Consider the following 25,339-nt stretch of genomic DNA (forward strand, 5'->3'; position numbering starts at 1 on the left):
AAGTTGCTGGGTTGAAGAAATGTGTGATTGAAGGAAAAAAAAAAGCCACTATCTTCTGTAGCCCTTGCTCCTTGCGGGAGCACGGCCCTGCACCTCGTGGGTGTGTCTTTCACGGGCCGGTGCCACGTTTTCCCCTTTCCCGTTTTAACTACGTGCACGAAGAGAGAGAAAAAAAAAGCTGCCGTGGAGTGTTGGTTTTCACTCAAATGCCGATCTGGTTCTCTCCTTGTGGAGACACTCCTCGTTTCTCGTCAAGTGCTGGCCATGCTGCGGCTGCGAAAGGCTCCGCTACACAGTCGTTGTCGTAGTTGGTAGAAAGTGTGGGCACTGGGCATTTCGGCATGCAACTTGTCTTGCCAGGATAATGCTTTGCAAGCTGCATGCGAAATTGATTGATTCGCTGCAAAGCAAACCTGTGCAGACATGCATCACCAATTACTTCAATAAATAATGAATGTCCTGTGATTTGTGAATAAATGTAAATCTTCTGAAACTTCCCCCTCGTGTGTTAGCTCAATGCACATGCGCCACTGCATGGAGAGCCCTCCGTTTATTTAGCGCTCATTATTTGGAACTTCCTTTAATTTGAACAAATTTTTGGGCCCCTTCGAGTCCGAATTATTGAGATTCGACCAACCAGGCAAACATTTACAGCCATAGAGGTTGGAATTTCAGTTATCGCTTACTAAATGAGGGAAAGATGTAAATAGCGCCCGATTTCTATGGTGTCATTAGCAAACCTCTATTCTCGACGTCCTGCAACTCCTGGCGTCTTGGCCCTTTGAACACGTACAGACCCATGTCGTTGTCAGGAATAGCGGTTTCCGTGCATGCATTATGCTCCGATCAGTTTTCAGGAGTTCTTTCGGCACACGAGTTGTATTAAAGGCAGTGCAGAACTGCAACTGGGAAACGTTTCTTCGGCTGCTGTAGCCTTTTCACCAGTTGTCGAGTGTGCTCTGCGGCAAGCGTCACCTTTCGAGAAAAAATCATCCAACGTTACCTCCCGACCTCATAGTCTCATAGAAGGGCGCTGATTGACACAGAACACGAACTACCCACCAATATGTGTAGGCAGCGTATTTCAAGGGAGTGACTTCGCGTTGCTATAGGAAGCAACGCACTAAGCAAAGTTCGGGCCGTGACACTGAATGCAAGAAACGAGAACTTTAGCGACGATACATGTGGGCTGGTAATCTTCCGCTTCTAACACTAGCGCTCATAGAAACACTAGCCTCACAAAAGGGTGCTGATTGACACAGAACACGAACTACGCATCAATACGTGTGGGCAGTGTATTTCAAGGGGGTGCCTTTGCATCGCTATACGAAGCAACACGCTCAGCAAAGTTTCGGTCGTGACACTGAATGCATGAAACGAGAACTTTAGCGACGATACCTTCCACTTCAAAGACTTGCTCTCGTTTGTCCCCTGGCGGAAAGATTGGTGGGTATACATTTCCTCCGCTTCCTTTCAGATGCCAGTAAAGCCGCGCTTTCCAAGTATAAGCGCGAAATGTCTCACGTTTGTGATTGGGCCCCTACAGAAGGCTGGTAGGTTCTGTTGCGTTTTGATGCCATACCACAAATGTGAATGAATGCGAAGGAATTGATACCAGCAGTCAAGTTCTAGCGACTCGTATCAGAATGCCCAAAACAGACAACCGACCGGCACGAATGACGCAGAGTACGGCGTAGGTAAACTCATGTTGCATGCGCTGGCAGTTCTCGTCAGAGTTTACACATTCTCAGAAATTGATTATGGTGCACTATGCTCTGAATAAGACCAAAGTTCATTCCTTCAACACTAGTGAATATTCTTCAGAAGCCTCCAATCTACTCTCACAAAATCTAAGATAGCGCATCTAGACACAGCCCATTCCACGCGATATGCATCCGTACTAGCATAGAGAATGCCGAAAAGCTCGAGTACAGTCGAACTCGGGTATATCGAACTCGCCGAAAAACGTTTATTAGTTCGATATATGGCATAATTCGATATAGGCCCGGTATAGGTTTCGACACAAAGGCACATAACAAACTTAAAGAAACGTACTTTATTAATATTATGGCTTACTTGCGTGACCTACTGTGGAACAAAATAGTCCCGGATTTTTTTCTGTGTCAACGACTTCGCTGCCTGCGACAGCACGCGTGCCTCCACGTTGTCCAATGAGTCGGAGCAGCTGAGGCCGCAACCTTCCACATTCAAGCAATAGCGCCGGACCAACGCAAGCGCACTGATCACTTCGGAGGATGTAGGCAATGGGCCGTCGTCGATTTCCATACTGCCGTCGCTTTGGCTCGTAGTCGGCACGACGTCTGCAATGTAATCCTCATCCTGTGATTAGCCCATGATGGGGACGTCATCGTCCGCACTGACGAACTCGTCGAATGTCGATCCGTCGATAGCACCCGGGAACTCTGCCAGCTCGTTCCAAACTTCGGCGGAAACACCTGCGGTGTCTTCAGTGCTGTCAGAATTTGGGGTGTCATCAACAGGCACATGGAAGCCGGCATGCCTAAAGCAGTTCTGGATCGTCTCCTTCTTGACATCTGCCCACGATCTACTCAACGTAGAAATAGCTCCAAGCAAGTCGATCTTCAGCTCCCTGCCGACACAAAGGTTCTGCAGCAGCCTCTCCACCAGGTGCTTCCGATAGCCGGCTTTCATTGCACGTATAACGCCTCGATCCAGTGGTTGCAGTACAGACGTAGTGTTCAAGGGCAAAAAACACAGCTCGATGTTGCTGAAGGTCGTACTGCAGTGGTGCGATGAACAATTGTCTACGAGCAGGCACACCTTGCGATTTTTGCCTACCAAATCATCATTTCACGACGATAGCCATCTGCTGAAAAGCTCCCCAGTAATCCACGCTTTTGGGTTTGCTCGGTAGGTAACTGGAAGCGACAGCACATTTCGAAAACACTGCGGTGCCCTGCTTTTCCCGATAACCAGAGGTCGAAGCTTTTTAGATCCGTCTAAATTAGCTGCCAACAGCAGGGACACACGAGCTTTGTTTGCCTTGCCGCTGCTTGTCTTGTCGCCACGACACGCAAGTGTCTTGTTTAGCAACATTTGCCGAAACAGAGTGGTTTCATCCGCATTGAAGATATCTTGGGCTCTATATCTTGCTGCGATATCTCACCAATTTTGCTCGAGCCATTTTTCTATGCTGTCCAGGTCCGCCACTCTGCTTTCACTTGTAACAGCTTTGCCAATGATGTCGTGTCGTTCTTTGAACCGCTGAAGCCAGCCTGAACCGCCTTGGAAATCATTCCTGCCAAGCAGAAAAGCAAGGTCCTTGGCTTTCTGCTCGATCATAGGGCCGGACACCGGGATGTTTCGCGACCGAACGTCCACAAACCACTTGTAAACAGCCGCTTCAACATCTTCGTACACAGCAGCGCGCACACGTCGGGCGCCACAAGCACATGGCCTTTTGTCGACTTTGCCCTGATGTCTGCCTTGTTCTTCAAGGTAGTACTCAAGGTGCTCCTTGGAATTTTGTACGCGGCGGCGACGTCAGACTTCTTTTCACCGCGCTCAACCCGATTGATGATTTCGAGTTTCGCGGCGAACGGCAAATGTTGCCTCTTTGCGCAAGCCATGATGACAGCGCGCCAATACAGTTCACAGAGCACCAACAGGCAACACCACAGACCACGCTGAATCGGCAGCAGCAGGCACACAAGCATAAAGAAAGAAAAAATGGCGCTCACTTCTACCGCCTCCGCACCTCAGAGAAAGTACAACGGCCACTGATTAGCTGTAAGTGCTGCGAGCGGGCCAGGATCATTTCTCGGAGGGGGGTGTTCGCCCGCGCACAACCCGGTCTAACTAACTTTTTCTAGGGTGGCGCCGGCAGTTTTCCATGCCACCGCGAGGGAAAGCCAACTTGCTGGGGCACTTTTGCGGCACATGGAGTTTGATATATCACTTGTCGTTGCTATTTTCGTTCGATAAAACAGTAACTTTTGCTATATATTCTCAACGAAAACTTAACATGTTTAGGAATTGTTCGATATACGGGACAATTTGATATAAACGGGTTCGATATAGTCGGGCTCTACTGTACAAGAGCTGAAATGACTGAAGGACCACCCTGATGTTTACTATATGAAGGTCAGTCCCTGCTCTAAACAGCAAAGGCAATCTCCCACTTGGACTCTCGCTGTAGTCAAACGGGGTGATCTTGTCAACTTCGCGTCTATACTTACCTCATCCTCAGTGTCAACTGAGGCAACTGCCATCGCTCTCACCAACAAGGTATCTCTGCATACGTGGTCTCAGACTTTGGGTAACTTGTCGCATGTACCTCAAGGCAATATTAACAAAGGCCATCAATCTGTTGAGGAGCGAACTCCTCTTTGACCAAGGGTTAGCCTGGTGTCCTACCCATACAGGCCGGGAGGGCAATGAACTAGTTTATTGCCAATCTCAAATACTCAGCAGCCGAGCACCACGACCGCCCACCCCTGAAGAGGGTAGAGATGAAGTGGTGGCACTACGTAGCATCTTAGACAAACCAAGATTAGATTGCCACATCAAGGCGCCTCCCAACAAGGACCTTCATCAACATTAAGCTTAGGATTGGCACCGCCTGCAGAATAATATTTTCCCAAATCTGCATAAGCTTCACATCGTGCACCCAGAGAGATATCACAAAGCATGCCCGTGGTGCGGAGATACTCCTACACTAACACACATGACTTACAGCGGTCCAGAGCGACCTGTCACAGTCGACATGGTACATACGCACCCCATTGTGTTCGCTGAACAGACCCTGGAATTCAACTGGCGACCCTGGGCCTGGCCCACCGAGCCACTATGCCAGTGGATCCTTGGAAGAAGGGCCCCACCCTTGACGAACCACTTTTTTTTTGTCATAAATGTTGTTTCGATCTCTCTCTAGTGAACCGATCTCTCTCTAGTGAACCGATCACTCAAGATTTTGTGTGGTACGAAGCTGCTCCTGTTTGTGCAGGTGTAAGTGCTGCAAGCATGAATGCACGTACTAGTTAGAACAGTGTATACATGGCATATCTATGCTGCATGGTGAAATATTTTGTACAGTTCTGAAATCACGGCTACACACTTGAAAACAATGGAAGACACCTTGCCGCAACACTATGGTTTCAGGAGCAGAGCGACGAAATATACGAAAAAAAAAGAGCACAATGCGTTTTTCTACCTACTTATTAAATATATATATATATATATATATATATATATATATATATATATATATAGATATATATATATACACGCCGACGAACAAGCTATTTCTATGTGAGTCGGTAAAGCCTGGTCCCAGGTGCATTTTCGATTGAGACCAACTGAATATTTCACAACATTGATTACCTTGTCCTTGCCGATTTCACGATACAATTTCTGCGATTAGAGCAATTCATTGCTATCAGGTCAAAGTGCAACTGTAATGTCACCCAAGGTTGCAAGAAAGTCTGCCTGAAAAATGACACATGCGAAATCCTATTGCCAACGTGCAGCACAACTTACAAAAAAATTACTTATTGCGTATCGAAAGCATGCTTGGATGCACGCAGTAAAGTAAAAAAAAAAAAACGACTAAAAGCTACCACTGCGTCAGCGCTGCTCGACACATTTAACATAAAAATCCTTCCCATAGGTAAGCAAGAAATTCTTGGCTCAGCAAAGTAAGCAAGACCGAAATATAATTATGAATGTACACAAACATGCTGCGTGTATCTCTATTTTGTCGTAAGCGGAGCTGTCCTTGACTCGTAAAACGCGCTTCACCACGACAAGAACTACGCTATCTACGCTTATTAGAGATTAACGATGTCTTCTCCGATCGAGCGGGCCATCACAATTATGCGTTTTCGAAGACTATATAGTTCATTCTATGGTGCGACAAGAGGCAGTTGCTCCAAACGGTCACCCTACCTGTCCTTTACTGTATTTTACTGTGATTAATTTACTTTTATTTACACTCTTCACAAGCATACGCATTGGGGAGAGGGGGCAGTCTTATGACTGATATCTATATACACTATCTGCTCAAACTACTGCTCATAGTGATGTCACAGAAAAAAGCCGATGATTGCACCCCCCCCCCCCCCCCCGAAAAAATTTCTGGCTACGCCCTCGGTTTTGATTAGCGATTAGTTCAAACAAATTTCAAATTTTTGGCTTGCCCAGTCATTTCAATGATGTAAGACAGCAGCCTTGAATCACTCACCTGACTGGACCCCGTTCTTTAAGGCGCTGCAGCCGCTCGGACATCAATTTACGCGCGTAGTCGTAGAGCTGTACATCCAAGTGGTTAAGTCTGCAAGAAAAAGTTACCCTATGAGGCACAGCAATCTTTGAATGTCACCGCGATATCATATCGCTGAAAGCACTCCCTTTGCGATGGTGAACAATGAATCGCAACGTTTGCATTCTCTTCATAAATTACAGTAAAACCTCACTAATTCAAACTTTGTTGTATTTGAAATTTTGGTTAATTCAAAGAGCTTCTGGGGCTTCGTGTTTTTCAATGCAAATTTTACCGGATTATTAGAACAGCCCATGGGGATAATTCGCCATTCCCACCGGCAGCAACCAACGTGAAACGGCCGTCCGGCGAAGCTTATCTCAGAGGTCATAATAGATGGAGTACCGCAAACGAGTTAAAATGCGTTTTTCATTTCCTGTTTTCAAGGTTTGCATTTTTCTACGTATCTCATTTTTCACGCATTTCGTTTCACGTTTTTCATGTAGCTCGCATGCTTCCGACCATTAGTCTTGTTTACTTCACCACCTACGCCTGCTTGAGTTGCGTGCGAAGTCCTGACCACTTTTTGAACTCTCGAAGCCGGAGTACAAGACACTGACACTGCGGGAAAAGGTGTCCTTAATCGAGGAGGCTTAGAAGTCGACGCGCACAAAGACCCAACTCATTTAAAAGGACAAGATGCCCTTGTCGACGCTCTTGACTGTCTTGAAGAACAAAGAAAAGTTGCTCGGGGTGTATGGCAAAACGCATTCCTCAAAGCGTTCAAGGATTCACTTCCTAACATACCCGGACATTGAGGTCGCTTTGATGAAGTGGCTGCAGCACGCAAACGCAGCTCATCTTCCTGTGAACGGCACCATCCTACGGGAGAAGGCCAATGACCTGGCACTGCGCCTTGGCCATGAAAGTTTTAAGTGCAGTAATGGTTGATTCGCCTGATTTAAAGAGTGTAATAACCTTACATACTTGACTGTGTGCGGGGAAAGCGGCAGCGCCGACACGAACGCCGTTGACGACTGGCAGATGCGTACGCTGGCACCGCTGTTTCAGGAGTTTGGTGAGGACAATGTTTACAACTTGGATGAGAAGGCCTTGTTCTACAAGGTACTTCCCACGAAAACATTTGCTTCCAAGGACACTAGTGTATCGGGGAGAAAGCAGCCCAAGGAGAGCATATCTATTTTGTTCAGCGCGAACATGTCTGGAAGCGAGAAGCTTTCACTGCTCATAATCGGTTGATCGGGTAAGCCTAGGTGCTTCAAGAACACGTGCCGCCTTTCCCCAAGGGACGTTGCCACGTTGAGACATAACAAGAAGGCCTGGATAACGGCAACAATATTTGTGGAATATGTTCAGTTTCTCCACCGGAAGTTTGCCGCCAAAGGCCGGAAAGTGCTCTTAGTTATTGATAATCGCTCAGCCCACAGGGACATCAGGAACCTGGAAGCCGTCAAAATTGTCTTCTTCCGGGCAAATACTACGACTGTATCACAGCCGATGCACCAAGGTGTGATCCTGCAAAGGAGGAAGATTTACCGCCACCACTTATTGAAGCGGGTTCTGACTTGCTACGGCAATGGGAAGCAATACCGCATCGATCTGCTTGGTGCGTTATGTTTAATTGCCTTTGCCTAGAAGGAGTTGGAGCCAAAGGTGATCAAGCGCTGTTTCGAACATGCCGGGTTCCATAAACAAGGTGGTGAATATCTTGATGAAGATTCCAGCTCGTCCAGCCAAGACGACGAGGGAGACTCAATGTGCAACCGGATCACTGACTCCGGCAATGGCAGAGTACTAGGCTTCGTGGAGTATTCCAGTGTTGAGGTGGGTGTACAAACATCCCACGCTGATGTGCACGAGGACTTCACCGGCAGTAGGCAAGTCGGCGATGACGGCGACGATAACGAGCCCGCCCGCGCGCCTGCTTTGGCCTCAGTTGTCGATGCCGTGAATACCTTCCGCAGCTTTGTCGAAGCAGCAGTGATGACAGTTAAATGCTGAGTATTGTGAGCAGGTTTGAGAACATGGCACTTGGGGCGGCAAACTACAGCAACAAGCAATCCAATATCACGGATTATTTCAAATAACCTTTTTCTTGCAAAGAAAAAAAAAGAAAGTGATTTCATCTTGTAGTGCTTGCTTGCTTTCTTTTCTTCATTTGGGTTAATTTGAAAATCCATTTAATTCGAAGAATTTACGTGATCCGGCCGCCTTCGAATTATCGAGGTTTTACTGTACAAAGCGTGTTAGAAATGCTATGGATCTTGTGAAATAGCATGCCAAACAGCTAAGCTCAGCAGCAGCAGCTATAGGCTTAGCTAAGAACAGCAAAATTTTCCACATTCAGTTCAAACCAATAATTAGTTGGAGAACTAGAGCTGCATGTTTACAAGTTGTTCGTTTCAATAGTGACCTGGAAGAACAGTGTGTGCGAAATTTTGCTACAAGTCCTGCAGAACTTTCAAAGAAAAGCTTTAGGTGTCCAGCCATCGAGAATGCATCAGTTGCACACACTGGTTTCAGCATTAATGTAGTAGAATGATGGTCAGTGATAATCTCATGCCTGAACGACCATCCGCAAACAGGTGATGACCATGTTAAAGAGGGAGCTCGCACTGTGGTTTGCCGAAATTACTGTTTAACTGTTTGAGAAACTGCCAATGAAATGGGCCCCCCCTAATTCGCTGCACCAATGAAGGCCCACTGAAGTGGGTGGGCATTCACACACAAAGAAAAAAACAAGCTTAACTCGATCAAACGATCAACTGAGCAGTTTGATAACTTCCTCAGACCCAAGAAGGACATTCCTGGTCAATTTATTACAAGCTTATTTATTTTAAGCCTGCCCATAAAAGAAATGGAGAAAATTTTACTTTTGAATAAACAAATACAGAGAGTAGTGAAAGTCATTTACCTGTACTAATTAAACATAATTAAAATTTATTAGGTTGACAGCTCTGAACACCAATATACAACACAGATAATGCATAAAATTGATCACAATTTTACTGGAGACCCCTCAACAGTTCTGTCAGACATATTACATAAACTTAGACGATAGAAAAATTTGTGAGGACAAAAAAGTTTCATTTGCTGAGAAACACGATTTCCAAACCCGTCGTGTGTCACAGATGTCAAACATAGAGCGCCATCTCAATAACTAAGTAATGTAATGACTTCCATGCAAGAAATTTAAGTTGAAGATAAAAAAATCTTTGCCTTAGAATTACATGCGCTTGCTCGAAGCAATGGTCCCCTACCGAGTCACAGGTACTGAAGGCAGGCATTAGTACCACTTAATCAAGTGGTGGGAATGCCTTCCGGCATTTCGGAGCAGCCATTGTAGCAGGCAAAATGTGCTTTTGGAGCAGCTACCATTGTGTTCGAAGCACCCACAGGCTTTTAATGATACACATAAAGGAAGAAAATTTAGCTTTAGATCTATAGAGGATCAACTGCGATCATAGTTTTCCAAAAAAAAAGCGGCAGAATACCTTTATCTATAGTTGAGCTCAAATGACTCATCAAAGCAGACGGGACTATGCTACAAAATGCATGGATGTCTGTCATGTTTTATTCTTTTCTTTCTTGTAATAAATTTCAGTTTCGAGTTAGTGCTCTTTGAGTCCACTCTTTCACTTCGGCCCTTGTTTTTTGTTACTTTAAGGTTGTTTCCTACTGTTAGGACTTCCGAGTGCATCTTCATGTGATTGATGATGAATATGTGGAGTTGAACGTCTCAAAACTACCACATGATTATAAGAGTGGCCATAGTGGAGGGCTCCGGAAATTTCGACCACCTGGGGCTTTTTAACGTGCACCCAAATCTGAGCACACGGGCCTAGAGAATCTGAGCACACGGGCCTTTCGCTTCCATCGAAAATGCAGCCACCGCAGCCGGGATGCGATCCCACGATCTGCGGGTCAGACGTACCTTAGCCACTAGACCACCGTGGCAGAGCTGCATCTCCATGTTGACCACAACCAGTAACACAGCCTCATAGACGCATCCCCTTTCCCATGCGAAAGCCACAAGAAGAAGAATTTCAAAAGCTGCAGTCCCTCGACATTATCGAGAAATCTGAAAGAACAACCCCTTGGATATCTCCAATTGTGGCCGTGCTAAAATCACATGACCCCGAGTACATTCCAGTGCGTCGACATGCGTTGTGCCAATGAAGGCATCCAACGTGAAAGACACATCACACCAACGGTACATGACATCGTTGTTGCTTTAAATGGCTCTGTCATAATCTCCAAGCTTGATCTGAATGACAGATGGAACCAGCTTGAACTCGATGCATCATCTCGTGAGATCACCACTTTTTCTACACATGCTGGACTGTTCACATACAAGAGACTTGACTGCGGAATCGAATCTGCAGCTGAAGTGTTCTAGGCAACATTTCCAATGTACTCAATGTAAGTGATGACATGCTGGTCTATGAAAAGACAGAGGGAGCATGATGAAGTTTTGAGGGGCACACTAAAATGCCTACTCGCAAGTTGTCTCACATTGAATGACAAAAAGTGCAACATCTACAGAAAAAAACTCTCCTTCTTTGATTTATATGTGGGGTTTAACGTGCCAAAACCACCACATGATTATGATAAATGCCGTAGGGGCTCTGAAAATTTCGACCACCCGAGGTTTTTTAACGTGCACCCAAATCTCAGCACACGGGCCTACAGTATTTTGGCCTCCATAGAAAATGCAGCCGCTACAGCCAGGATTCGATCTCGCGACCTGCAGGTCAACAGCCGAGTACCTTAGCCACAAGACCACCGCGGCGGGGCAACTCTCCTTTTTTGGGCATGTGTTCACAAGCAAAGGCATGCAACCAGACCCTGCCAAGGTATCTGCAGTCCTTGGAGCATCACCACCCACCAGTGCCAGTGAAGTGAAGAGACTCTTTGGTCTGCTAACCTACTGTGGTCGGTTCATAATAAACCTAGCTCACCTCAGCCAACCACTCAGAAAACTCACAGCCAAGGGTGTGGACTGGTGTTGGACAGATAGACAGCAGCACACACTGGACAAACAGCTTTCTGATGCCACAGCTCTTGCGTATTTTGACTCCCAAAAGGACATCACGCTCATTGTAGATGCTGCCCATCATGGCCTTCATGCTATTCTCACACAGACATCCAGAAGCAAAACCAGAGTTGTTGCATATGGAAGCCGTGCCCTTTCTCTTCTGGAAGCTCCGCACTTCCAAACTGGAATAGAAATGCTAGCAGTTGAATGGGAAATTGAGCATTTCCACATCTACCTGTATAAGACAATGTTCCTTCTATTGACGGACCACAAACCACTGGTTAGTATTCTTGAAACCCCCGCTCCTTGGTATTAGTACGGCCAGAGCATTTGGCACATCTAATTCAACCATATGCCTTTGAAGTCTAGATACCAGTGGTCCAAGCAACCCATCTGGCTACCTCTGTCGACACCCAGTAATTTCCTTGGAACAGTTTCGGTGCATGAAGTCTGTCGCTGAAGAATATGTGCACTTTCTTAAGTCTTGTAGTCTGCCTTCTGCTATGACCATAGAAAAGGTAACCAGGGCGACGTTGTCTGACCCTGTGCTCACATCTCTCAAGCAAGTCCTCAAGCGACCCCTGCATTGCAAAGACTTTAAGAGCATAACTCTACAGCATTTTCATCATGTTGCAACAAAACTCACAGTTCTTAAGGAATGCCTTGTGCTAAGAGGCTCTTGTATAGCAGTGCCAGCACAGCTTCATGCAAAAGCTGTACACCTTGCTCATAGAGGCCACCAAGGCATTTTGAAGACAAAACAGCCGTTGTGTGGGAAGGTGTGGTTCCCAGGGAGGGATAGACTTGCTGGTAGACCAGACAGCGAAAAGCTGCCTTGCATGCCACAAGAACACACCAGTTCCCCAGCGAAATTTTTTGCCAATACAGAAACTGCCTCGAGGCCCCTGAAACAGAACTGTCGGTAGATTTTTCTTGGCCCTTTTCCTGTTAGAACCCGTTGTCGGCATCATACACACGCTTGCAGCATCTACCGTCATCAAGCAACTGCAACTGCCCACTATCTTTGCACAGTTAGGCTGTCCATAAATCATTAAGCAAGATAATGGCTCACCCTTTCAGACTGAAAGCTTCCCAGAGTTTGCTGGCGAGCTTGGTTTCAACCATCATCGCATCACTCCTTGATGACCTGAAGCCAAAGGAGAAGCCGAACGATTCATGCCAAAATCTGTACTTGCAAGTCACGTCAGCCATTTAAACTGGACCAACGAGCTCCATTCGTTCTTGTTAAACACGGGTCTTTTAAAGCAAAAAATTGATTGAAAAATTATTTTTTGAAATATTTTTTTTAATCTGGACGTCCAAAAGAATCTATTGCTGGAATATTAATGCGCTCCGATTAGTATTTATTTTGTTATCGCGTTCTGAAGAAATCTTTATGGTCACTGTCGCTCGAAAACGCGCCCCCTCTTCAAAACGGGCTAATTCAATGCCGTCGTCTGCGGTAACCGTTAGCCGCAGCGCGGCCATTTTGGAATCATTCGAAAGCTAAATTCTTCAGCAATCTGGCTTTAGCGAGAAAACAACTCTACGTCTGGTGACTATGGAGCTACACGCCACCACAAAGAAGAAAATACTCGCACGGCGTTGGTGCGTTTTTACTACGTGGGGCAAATCCTGCTCTCTGATTGGACGACCGAAAATTTCGTCTGCCCAACTGTGCGCAACAATGCGCGACTCCATGTGCCAAATTGTTCGGACGCGACGATGGCTGGCAGGCGATGCAAGTTCGCGACAGCTCATGCCTACGGCAAAAAACGCAAGCGTCGGTCTCGGATTCCTGAAGTAGCGTCGAGTGAATCGACGGCGACGAGCTCCACGACATGCGCCAGCGGGTGTACGATATCCACCGAAGCTGCAGTCGCGCAAGCGATGCCTGTGGCCGATGACATGAGGACAATGCACGTCCATACGCATTTTGTGACAGAAGCTGAAAAAGTGGCGATTGAGCATCACGCGGAAGAGCAACGACAGAAGCTGTCTTCGTTATCAGCTACCTGCCGAAAGCGGTCGCTTATTGGAGATTCCCTGGGAGCGGCGGGGTCCGGCACCGAGTTCACGCTGCTAAGCCTACCGTTGCTGAACCAACTGCTTCGGTGCGCAAAATACGAATTCTGTTCTGGCCCATTAAACGTTTCATGGGGCGACCGTGAGTACGGAGTGGCAGGTAGAATAGTGTAGAACTGTGCCGTCTGCGGAGATGTCGGCGCCAAATGGAGCTCGCCGATAGCAGGGGGAATGCGACCTGCAACCCTTTCGAAGCAAATGTGATTGTGGCTCATGCAGTTACGAGCACGGGCAATGGGCAGACCGTGCTAAACGACATTTTTTCGTCCCTAAATGTGTCTCGTCGAGGAATGCACAACAAAACGTACCAAGACTACGTCAAAACCAAGATGAACCCTGCCGCGATGAACGCATTCGCGGGTATTATGAGCGAGTGCGCAACAGCTGTGAAGGCCATCTATTCTGAACTGAATTTCGGGAACCCCGGCATTATCGCAGTTTCCTTCGACGGGACTTGGCTCACTCGTGGCCACTTGTCGCACATTTGTGTGGGAACTATAATAGAACTGTTTTCGGGCTATGTGATGGACTTCACAATTCTCTCGAACTTCTGTTTGGGTTGCGAGATTGGCCCCAAGGACGATGACCCTCTGTACAGTGAGTGGCGAGCTAGAGCTTGGCACAAGTGCCAAAAAAAGTCTCCTAGCAAGCCTGGCCAGATGGAGGTGGAGGCTGCCAAAATTCTGTTTCGCCGGTCCCTCGAAAAGCATGGATTCCGCTACACAACGATGTCGTGCGATGGCGATAGCCGCGCTTGCAACAGCCTTCAACGCGCTTTCAACAGGAGCAAGTGTATGGCTTCGTGGCTATCGAAAAGGAGGATTGCGTAAATCATATACATAAAAGAATGGGTGCTGCACTGAGACACCTCCTGCAGAAGAGCAAGGGGGAAGGTCGGCCAAGCCTCGGTGGCAAAGAAAAGCTCACTGGTGAGCTTGTAACGAAGCTTACAAATTATTATGATTGGGCACTCAAGGCACACTAGGGAAACATTGATGAGATGAAGAATGCTGTCCTTGCCACTTGCTATCATGTTGCTTCTACTGATGCAAAGGCACACATGACAACATTCACGGTGCCCAAAGGGAGAAGACTCATGGTGTGCACACAAGGCAGTGGCAAGGCAGCAGGCTCCTCCTAAGCATCGGTACAACCTCCCGGAATATGTTGCAGAAGCGCTCCTTCCAGTGTACACTCGCCTCTCACATCGAAAGCTGTTGGAGCCCTGCCAAAGAGGCAAAACTCAAACTCAAATGAGAGCCTCCATTCAGTGATCTGGTCGCTTGTACCGAAAACCAAGCACGCCTCGCTTTTCACAGTCGAAACTGCCGTTGCGGAAGCGGTTGCTCAGTGCAATGCTGGAAAGAAACGTGCTTCTGAGGCCATTTTGAAGGAGCTGCATTTGAACCAAGGCAACACAAATGTTGAAAGATGTCTGGAAAAGGACCAGTAGCGGCTAGTGGCATGTGACAAAAAGCATACCAGATAAGCTTGTGCGAATATTCGAATGCTTCGAATATTCAAACGAATAGGTGAGTATTCGAATTCGCTTCGATTCAATTTAAATTATCTATTATTTTTGAAGTATTCGCAATAAACAAATAAATGTACACTAGTTAACCTGTAAAGGTGGTTTCACAGCAATGTAGTAATGCAAAACCGTGAAAGCACCTACTCAAGAGAAATTTGCTTTGCCGCAAAGCCCCCCTTCAGATTTAAAGGGGCCCTGCAACACTTGCTGAGCATGGTTGCAGGGCTGCTGCCGCCTTTCCGTGTTTCATCGCCAGCTACGCTGATACTGGATGACATCGTTGCTTCTACCTGGCAACAAAGTTTTCCGTCAACGATCCACGTCACAGCTGGTCCAGGATATAAAAGCTACCGTACCACCGGCGGATTTGGACACTACACCGCATCAGACATGCGTCATTTACCCGTCCTGATTGTGCAGGGTGCTCTCCTCTGTGGCGCGGTGTGCTGGACGGCTGCCCAGCGTGAGCATGGTCACGACCTTCTGCTGCCGCCTTTCCGTGTTTCATCGCCAGCTACGCTGATACTGGATGACATCGTTGCTTCTACCTGGCAACAAAGTTTTCCGTCAACGATCCACGTCACAGCTGGTCCAGGATATAAAAGCTACCGTACCACCGGCAGATTTGGGCACTACACCGCATCAGACATGCGTCATTTACCCGTCCTGATTGTGCAGGTTATTTACCTAGGCGGTGCTGCCGGTCCAAGGAGTAGTGACTACTGTTTGTTCGCGGTGTCGTGCCCACCAAAGTACTGTGCTATGATGAAGCGCTTTATCTGCTCAGTGTCGCGATGTTGTTCCGCTGCTATGTCCTTGCTGCTCTTAATGGCCGGCGATGTAGAGACAAATCCTGGTCCGCCCCCTGTGCAAACAACACAGGAGGGTGTGCTTTCATTAGTATTGGATACCATGCGTAGGCTCGAGACCGGTCAAACGGAAATACTTAATGAGCTGAAGGGCATAAAGGAAAAGCAACGTGCGACAGATATGGCAATTACGCAGCTGTCTGGCCGTGTTACGTCACTGGAAAACACAATAGAGTCACTTAGCATACCTAAGCTCAGTGGCCTTGATCCTTCCTTGTGTGACCTAGCTGCGAAACTAAATAAGGTTACAGAAAGATGTGACGATGCTGAGAACAGGTCTCGGCGGTCGAACTTGCTTTTCTTTGGGCTTGAGTATGATGAAAAAGAAAAATGGGATGATTCTGAGCAGAAAATTATTACCTTCTGCGCCCAAAATCTGGATGTTACTATCACTGAGAGCCATTTTGAGCGTGTTCATCGACTAGGGAAATTTGCCTTGAATAAGCGCAGACCTATCGTTGCGAAACTTGCATTCTTCAAGGACAAGCAGCGAATTCTTGCATCTGCGCATAAGCTCAAAGGCTCGACTTATTCAATTAGAGAAGACTTTTCTGTTGCGACCAGGTTAGCAAGGCGAAAGTTACTTGAATTTGCCAAGATGCAGGATAAGAGAGGCAAGCTGGTCTTTGATAAACTACTGATTAATCAACAAACGTATGTGTATGATAGTGCGACAGACACTGTTATAGCAGCTGCTAGATAGCTAGGCAGGGATAAAAGAACTCGAGCAATACCTAGACCTAGTCCCAGCAGTTCTCAAACACTATCTTTATTTCTTACTAATATTCGAAGCCTTCTTCCTAAACGTGATGATTTGTGTTCCTTCTTGGAAGATGCTGATAGCGATATTGTTGCACTTACGGAAACCTGGCTGCATCCGAATGTAATGGACTGTGAAATTTTTGCCAACCCAAATAAGTATAGCCTTTATAGACATGACCGCAAAGCTAAAAAAGGCGGTGGTGTTCTTATAGCTATCAAAAAAGGATTAGTGCCGTTTCTGGTGAACACCGACTCCTGCCTTGAAATAGTGTGGGCCGCCTGTACTACATCAACGGCAAAGGTACTGGTTGGCGTCTGCTACCGTCCGCCGGATTCCAATAGTTCCTTCATTGACGAACTTCGAAGTTCCATTACTTCGGCTATCGGTAAATACCCAGCCGACATTACTTCCCTGGTTGGTGACTTTAACTTTCCGCAAATAGATTGGTCTCAATTGTCATCTTCTTGCCAAAATGCAACAGAGCTCATAAACCTCACCTTAGACTTCAACTTTTTCCAAGCAATTAATCAGCCAACCCGCGGTACTAATATTCTTGATCTTGTTTTCTGCAATGCTCCTGAGTCAATTAGTGATGTTTTATACCTTGACGGTTTTAGTGATCACAGGCTTATCCAATTACAACTTACCATTCCTCTTGCATTTCAATGTAGCACGATCACTCAAATCCGCGATTACAATCGAGCTAATTATAAGGATATGAATATTGCACTTAACAAATTTTTCGTTCGGACATTTTTACCTTCGTTTTTTTATAGGACCGTTGAGCAGAACTGGGTGCTTTTTAAGAACGTGCTAACAAATTTAGTGCACCGATACGTTCCCGTGGTGTCCATTTCCAACGATAAAACTAATCCCTGGTTTAACAAACATCTTAATCGTCATCGTAATAAAAAGAAGCGTCTTTACAGAAAAGCTAAGCTTGCACTTACATCATCGGCTTGGAAAAAATATCGCGAATGCTTAAAAAGCTACTGTTGCGCCGTTCGAACTTCAAAAAAGAAATATTTTTCCCAGGATCTTCCCTCTCTCTTGAAATCTAATCCTAAAAAGTTTTGGCGTGTTGTGTCTCCTAATAGCATTAGTAATCACATTTCACTGTATGACGATAAACAGCAGCCACTTGATGATAGCGAATGCCCGCATGTCTTTAACAGATATTTTGCTTCTGTATTTACGAGGGAAGATCATTCCAACATACCCATTGTTCCTGACCATGATTATCAGTACATGAGTGCGATTGATGTCTCCGCTGAAGGTGTCGCTAATCTCATAGGAAATCTCAAGATCTCAACCAGTGCTGGAGTTGACAACATTAACTCTAAAATTTTAAAAAACACAGTCCTAATATCAAGTAAAATTCTTTGCTATATTTTTCAGCAATCATTATCATCAGGCTTATTACCCACGGACTGGAAGATCGCCAAGGTCATCCCAATTTTCAAAAGCGGTAATAAAAATTCCCCGCATAACTACCGACCCATATCACTAACATGCATTTGCTGTAAGTTACTTGAACACATTATCGCCTCCCATATTTACGCTCATCTTGAACATAATTCCTTCTTTTTTCCTCAGCAACACGGTTTCAGAAAAGGACTGTCATGTGACACGCAGCTGCTAGAATTCACAACTGACTTGCACTCTAACATGGACGCTAATCTTCAAACGGATTGTATTTTTTTAGATTTTGCCAAAGCATTTGACTGTGTGGCACACTCGCGTTTATTCTCGAAATTATCAGCTCTCTGTCTGGATTCTTTAACATTATCATGGCTTCGTAACTTTCTTTCTTTCCGTCAGCAGTTTACTTCAGCTAACAGTTTTACCTCATCTCTCTGTGACGTAACATCAGGTGTGCCCCAGGGCAGTGTCCTTGGTCCTTTACTGTTCCTAATATACATTAACGATTTACCCACAGGCATATCTTCTAACCTGCGTCTTTTCGCTGACGACTGCATCATTTACCGCTCAATTAAATCCACCGAAGATCACCTCGTACTTCAAAATGATCTCATATTAATTGCAAAGTGGTGTGACAAATGGCAGATGAGTCTTAACTCTACTAAATGCAAGGTTATCACTTTCAGCCGCAAGCGCATCAATTCCGATTTTTCATACCTCATAGATAGCACTTTAGTATCCCAGGCATCATCGTATAAATATTTAGGCGTCCATCTCAAGCACAATCTTTCATGGGACATGCATATTAACACCATTACTGCCAAGGCATCCAGGTCACTTGGATACCTGCGCCGGAACTTGTGGAACTCACCAAGCAGTCTAAGACAACTCACCTATGAAACCATCGTTCGTCCGCAATTAGAATATGCTTCACCAGTGTGGTCTCCTCATCAAATCTACCTGACTAACAAGCTTGAGTCTGTACAAAACAGAGCCGCTCGTTTCATTACTTCCAACTACAGCCCACATTCCAGCATAATGCAGATCAAACATGACATACCGCTTGTGCCATTAATTGTACGTCGTTCCATTTCTCTTTTATCTTTATTCCATAAATATCGCTATAGCATCAGGCCATCTCCCTTACCACTGGAAGCGCCTTCACGCATATCACGCCGCTTGCATAATCAATATAGCATTAAACGCATCAGTGGACGAACTAACACTTTCAATTCATCAGCACTTCCCCGAGCCATTGTTCTATGGAATGATCTTCCCGACAATATTGCATCTATCAGTAACCATCAAGCATTTCTTGACCAATTGCGTAAGCATTTCTTGAAATAGTATCATGTCATCACCATTACTTTTTATTTCACGAATTCTTCCGCCATTCTTTCCTTTGCGAGTGTGTGTGATTGGCGAAAAATTGTTTCATGGAATAAGAAATGCTGTTCCTCTGTTTGAAAATGCTTTGCACTGTACATATGTATGTGTGTGTATATATATATACATATATTTGTATATATATTTGTTTTTTTTTGCTGTTTTTTGCCATGTGTAAAAAAAGGGAAAGGGAAAAGGGGAAGGAAAAAGGAAAGGGAAGAGGGAAAAAAAGTTCCTTAACTGCACTGTACCTTTTTTTTTCTTTTTTTCAATTTTGTTTCCCTGTATTTATTAAAGCATTTATCTCTGATATTTTTTGTTTCGTACTTGCTCCCCTTACTCAATGCCCTATCGGGCCCTGTAAGGTATCATGAATAAATAAATAAATAAATAAATAAATGGTCAGAAAACGCTGCCGATCGGTAGTAGAGGCTACCGAGAACACGCGAGGCAAGAATTATTGCGCAGCACGCGGCCTGAAATTCACAATAAATTTTCAAAGCTAGATATTGCTTTCTTCATCATCAAATGACACTACAAGCTCAAAAATCGCTCGTCGTTATCGGACCGCCGCGTGAGGCCATTGCTTGTCCACAAGTACGTGCACGATCGCACTGAAAGGCCTCGTATTTGAAGAAAAACGAGAGAAAAGAGATGCGCAACGTCGCTAGGCGCTCATGACGATTTTTTCTATTCTCGTGCCATCCTTCCGTACTTAGCTTCCAGATCTTTTGACGGGCCAAGAATGGAGAATGCAATTGCAGCGTGCGACAAATTTTTGGAACTCAGCTCGTACCGGATCGATTCTAGAAACTTTGCGGCGGTAAATTTGTGAGGCGACAAGCATGTTTACTGGCTCCATGGATACTTGAAAAAGTGTTGCAGGGCCCCTTTAAAGGAGCATGTTACCCTCAAATCAACCCATTTTATTAAGCTAGTTATGATGGTTTATATGATTTAAGTATAATAAATTTTAAAACGTTACGTATCTTATACGTTATCACTCGGATCCTACCGAAACTACTAATTAAGGTTGTTTCGACTTCCTTTCAACGAAAAAAAAAAGGCATTTGCATAGCGCCCCTATTTCAATTCAAAAGAAATATTGTGCAGGTTAGTTAGGTTATGATAAATATTCCCTTTTTTTATATGTCATACATACTATTCGAATTCGATTCGAAATTATTCGACCAAAATCACTATTCGCTTTGACCCTGAAGTTCACTATTCGCACAAGCCTAATACCAGAGCAGAAGACTTCAAGAATGCCATGAAGAAAAGGCGTGTGAAAGAGAGTGATGGTGATTATGAGGCTGGTAGCTTCTAGAGCAAAAAGTACTCCCATCTGTTGCTTTTTTGGCAACAATAAACCTATATAAAGCCTTCAAACTTCTTTTTACGTTTTCTCAAAATCAGTTTTTTGCCTATGTGCTATACTGTTGCCCACAGTATCTTTTGATCTAGTGATCAGATTTCAACGATTCTTGTTGCAATTGACATTCATATACACAATAAGGCTAATAAAATTTATTTTAGCCAAGAGAAATTTTTTTTCTGTGTTGATAAATCTCATGAAAATTCTCATGTTCCCAATCAATACATTACATATGGCAATAACTTTTATAAAAATACAGATAAAATTACAGTGATAGTATAGTTGTGATCCTTGATTATTTTAGACTATGTCCATATAAAGTGTTCTAGGGTATTCAATGATTAAATTGCAGAATAATTGGACAATCCAACTATTCATTATTTATTCAATATCTCTAAAACTACTTGAGATAAAAGAAAATGGAATGCATATATCTTCACAGCAGGTTAAAAGATACATTGCCTGAAATTTTCATTTGAATATAATAATAAACAAAAAATTTCTTTTGAACACCAGAGTCTCCCCTTCAATTATTGGTCAACACCCCATGGTTCCACAGTAAAGTCACCGTTTGATCTTTCCTTATGGAGATCAATGAAGAATCTTCTTCCATCACTCCTGGTACTCACAACTCTGCACACTCCGACGCTAGACAAAATGACAGAAAAAAAAAAGCGTACAACAGGCAGTACGATGGCGTTCGAAGTCACACGAGTCATGCACAGCTTCGCGTTGGACAACAAGTGTTCTGCAAACGTGATGAAACTAACAAGTTCTCGTCCTGCTATCACTATATCACTAGTAGGGATGCCTTCCAGCATTTCGGAGCAGATCGGAGCTGCTACCTCTGTGTTTGGAGCCCACACGCACTTTCCATGGCACACACAGAGGAAGAAAATTTAGCGTTAATTTAATGTTTCCTCAGCTTATACAATCATTTATACAATAGCAAGCCCACAAAATAAACAAAAGTAGGCTTATGTACAGAAGCGGTGACATAAGATAGTGAAGGATATTGTCCTAACAAGCTAGCTGCAGCATGATATTCATAGCAGTGCACACAGTCATGCACATGCAGACACATTCAATGCTCGTTACAGTAAAACGCTTTATCTCGTTGCCTGCTTCCTACTACCCATATCAGCGTTGGTGAGAGCTCGACCGCCACATCTACCGCAGTTCATATGCTCGCCTCAATAGGGGAACCTTTTTCGGACGATGAGCCAACATGTAGCTCTCACGAGCGGTCGGATCCATACTGCAGACGCATTGTGGACCACCATTCGGGAGCTTCTTATCGACCTAACGAGCGACTCCGTACTCAACTCCTGTACTTTAGGCTGAACTATGGGGTTCTGTACTTCCACATTTACCATCCTGACGGTCAGCGCTGGGTTCCTGTGCTGCCACGCTCTCGACTTCAGGTGCTCGAAGCCTTCCACGATGACTTGACTGCTGGCCATCTTGGTTTTCAAAAAACTCTTGACTGCATTCAATGCCGGTATTACTGGCCTGGCCATTCTTCAAGTGTAGCGCGGTACGTTGGTTCCTGCTCCCTATGCCAGCGTCGTATACTACCGAAATCTGCATCTGCTGGACCTTTAGAGCCAATTCGGTGCCCTTCAATGCCATTCGAAATTGTAGGTGTCGACTTCTATGGGCCACTCCCAATCACATCTACTGGCAAACGATAGGTGGTGACCGCCGTGGATCACCTGACACGCTACGCTGAGACTTCCTCTGTCATTACAGACTCAGCTGCGGAAGTTGCTGACTTTATTCTTAACCTCATAATCCCGCGCCATGGGGCTCCTCATGTTCTGCTTAGCAAAGGCGGAGGCGGGCCTCAGTCTTTTGGAGCAGCTTTGGAGCAGTAAAAAGGGCATTTTAGGGCAGCTCTTGAGCACCAAAAGATTTGTTTTGGAGCAGATTTCTTGGGTCACACATCACTATTAATTAGAATTTTCGTTGTTTTCTCTTTGCTTTCTCATCAACACAAAAAATGCAGTGGTTTTTACTAAGCATTTATTGCTAATCAAGTGACCAGACTTATCCCAATTTGATACATACATACATATATATATATATATATATATATATATATATATATATATATATATATATATATTACCGTAATAAAAGTTATAAACTTCGAGAATTGTGCAGTATAAGAAACAAAACAATAAAATATTTATTTAATCCTAACAGTTTCGACTGGTGGACCAGCCTTCTTCGGAGGATCTAAGCGAAATGATACAAGTTCCCGTAGCAGAGGGCCACCCTCACAGTTTGAAGACCCTCCAAAATGAAAAAAGAAAAAAAGAAAAAAGAAAAAAAACTACACAAACGGGCGAACGAGGTAGCAACAAACAACAAGAAGAAGAATAAGGAGAGTAAGTAGAAAGGGGCGACGGACAGCAGCCAGAAGCAGGTGGGCAATCCTTGCATTGTTACTGGGAATAGATAAGACGCGCCGCCAGCGGAGGCGACCAAGGAAAAGGGAAACGTATTGCCGCTTAGTCGCATCCCACACATAAATCGAGTTAAAGTTCACGTGGTTAAAGTTCATGAGTGAACCTTATTTAGGTGAACCTGCACCTGGAAAACAAAACGTCACTCCACAAGCAATACAAGCTGTAGACTGATAGCTGCAAATCAGAGTGTCGGCCATCAATAATCTCCCAAGCAGCAAAGTGCGTCATGATTTATACATGTGCCATCGAAGATTCCCGCGTTATCACTAGCGACTGCGTAAGTTCCAGAACAAACTCTAAGGTATGCGTTGTGCGCGTAATCTCATCGGACGGTTCTAAGGTTATCTAGATTGTTCCCAGTCATTCGGGAGCGAATTGCGCAAGGCATCATTTCACGCGTAATAGTACGGTATCAAAAATAGAAAGGGCGTGCTGCATTACCATTTCAAATTTTTTCTATTTCCGTCATCACTTCACCGGTGAAACTGACTTGATTTTTTTGCAGCTTATATGGTTTGGCTTACAGCATTGCAGTTGAAAAGATATAGAGTCGCATAATGAGGTATGCACACAATCACCACCTTAACAAGATTCATGCATGAACCAAAATATGACGTCACCGAACTAATTTGATATGGATGCGGTTGCGCCCTTTGTGTAGCCCAGGCGTGTTGCTCGGTTGATGATAAAAATTGACTAAATTCGACGTTGCACACGCAAATTACCATTTAGGCGCCGCTTGGCGTAGCAGGTCAGATTGGCGCAGAAAGGCGCAAATGGCGCAGCACTTCGACCCCTGGCTTGGTGACTGTGGCTAAGCGTTCCTGTCACAAATGGTAAATAAAGTACTGCGCGCTTCTGAAACTATGTACAAGACAGCTTCAAGCCACCACCCTCAGACCAACGGCCTCACCAAAAGAATTCATCGAACCCTTGCTGACATGATACCACTTTACGCTCAAACCAACCACAAAACTGGGATACTCTCCTACCATTCCTGACCTTCGCCTACAACACCGCCCTTCAGAGATCAACTGGCTATACACCGTTTTACCTTGTGTACGGATGTCCCTCTCCCTTTCTTGACATCTCCTTCGTTAACAGCCATGTTAATTCATGTCGATCTTCTAGCGAAGAATACATTTCCCGCCTGGGCCAGTCTCGTCAACAGGCTCACATCAATACTGAAGTAAAACAGCATGAGCAGAAGATCATCTATCACGCATCCCATCGCGTTGTGTCTTTCCGACCTGGCTATTGAGGTGCTGCTTTCGCACTCCTGGTCTCTGTGACAAATTCCAGCCGCGCTTCAACGGGCCATACATAGTTTTGGAACAGACTTGGCCGGTCAATTATCATGTGACGCCACTTGTCGCCCCATAGACCTCCGTTACCACAGCACCGAGATTGTCCACGTTTCTCGCATGAAACTTTCTTGCAACCTTCCTCGTCACTTTGACTTAGGGCGGCCAGGATGCCCACTTCCAAGTGGAGGAAATTAGTGTGGGTGTTTGTTATTTACATCGTCATCATCCCTGCTTGATCATAATCACCATCATCAGCTTATCTCTTTGTCCTCATCGCCACTCTGGGTCATCATCATCATCTGTGTGCAGGCTCTGCCTGTTCGTTTTGCGAGGTCTTCCTTGAAATAACGCTGTCGCAACCAAGACGTCATGATAAGTACACACCTGCCGCGAACCTACCGAAAACGTGGCTAACTATGCACTAAACGAAGTATGCATTAAGCACCAAGTACATAAGCATGTGCAGTATTCCGCTTCAGGTGGAGGGGGGAAGCAGACATTAGATGCAGCACCTCCCCCCTTCCTATCACCTCAATAGGCTGACTTTGCACCCCCTTCCCTATGATGTCAATGTATGGGGCTGGCCTAGTGCCTCCTCCCCTGTGCGCATGCCTATGACCAAGTGCCAATTTGAATTTCTTTGATTGCGCCTTCATCACTAAAGAAGAAATACAGTGCCACAGCAAATGCTCCCGAAAGGGCCCACAATGACTCTTTACTTCATCTTTGCCAATTTTCAGAAATGGTTGGCATTCTCGCAAGACGGTCCGATGCTACATAATGCCGACACCAAAAAGCATTCCAAAATTACTGCAGACTACGGAGAT

General features: G+C 45.2%; 1 protein-coding gene across 14 annotated transcripts in view; it reads right to left on the bottom strand.

The window, feature by feature from the left end:
• The window catches only part of Hs6st (heparan sulfate 6-O-sulfotransferase), a 476,371-nt gene that overhangs the window by 427,754 nt on the left and 23,278 nt on the right, over positions 1-25,339 (bottom strand). For 8 of the 14 annotated variants that reach the window (XM_075891350.1, XM_075891401.1, XM_037429270.2 and 5 more), the window contains exons 4-5: positions 12,373-12,447; positions 6,224-6,313 (exon numbers count right to left, since the gene is read on the bottom strand). In XM_075891350.1, coding sequence (XP_075747465.1) covers positions 6,224-6,313; positions 12,373-12,447 — 165 coding nt within the window. The remainder of the gene's footprint in view (positions 1-6,223; positions 6,314-12,372; positions 12,448-25,339) is intronic. The other 6 variants (XM_075891380.1, XM_075891365.1, XM_075891390.1 and 3 more) reach the window with 1 other exon arrangement.

The sequence above is a fragment of the Rhipicephalus microplus genome, chromosome 1 (genome assembly GCF_043290135.1).
Source record: "Rhipicephalus microplus isolate Deutch F79 chromosome 1, USDA_Rmic, whole genome shotgun sequence".
Lineage (NCBI taxonomy): Eukaryota > Metazoa > Arthropoda > Arachnida > Ixodida > Ixodidae > Rhipicephalus > Rhipicephalus microplus.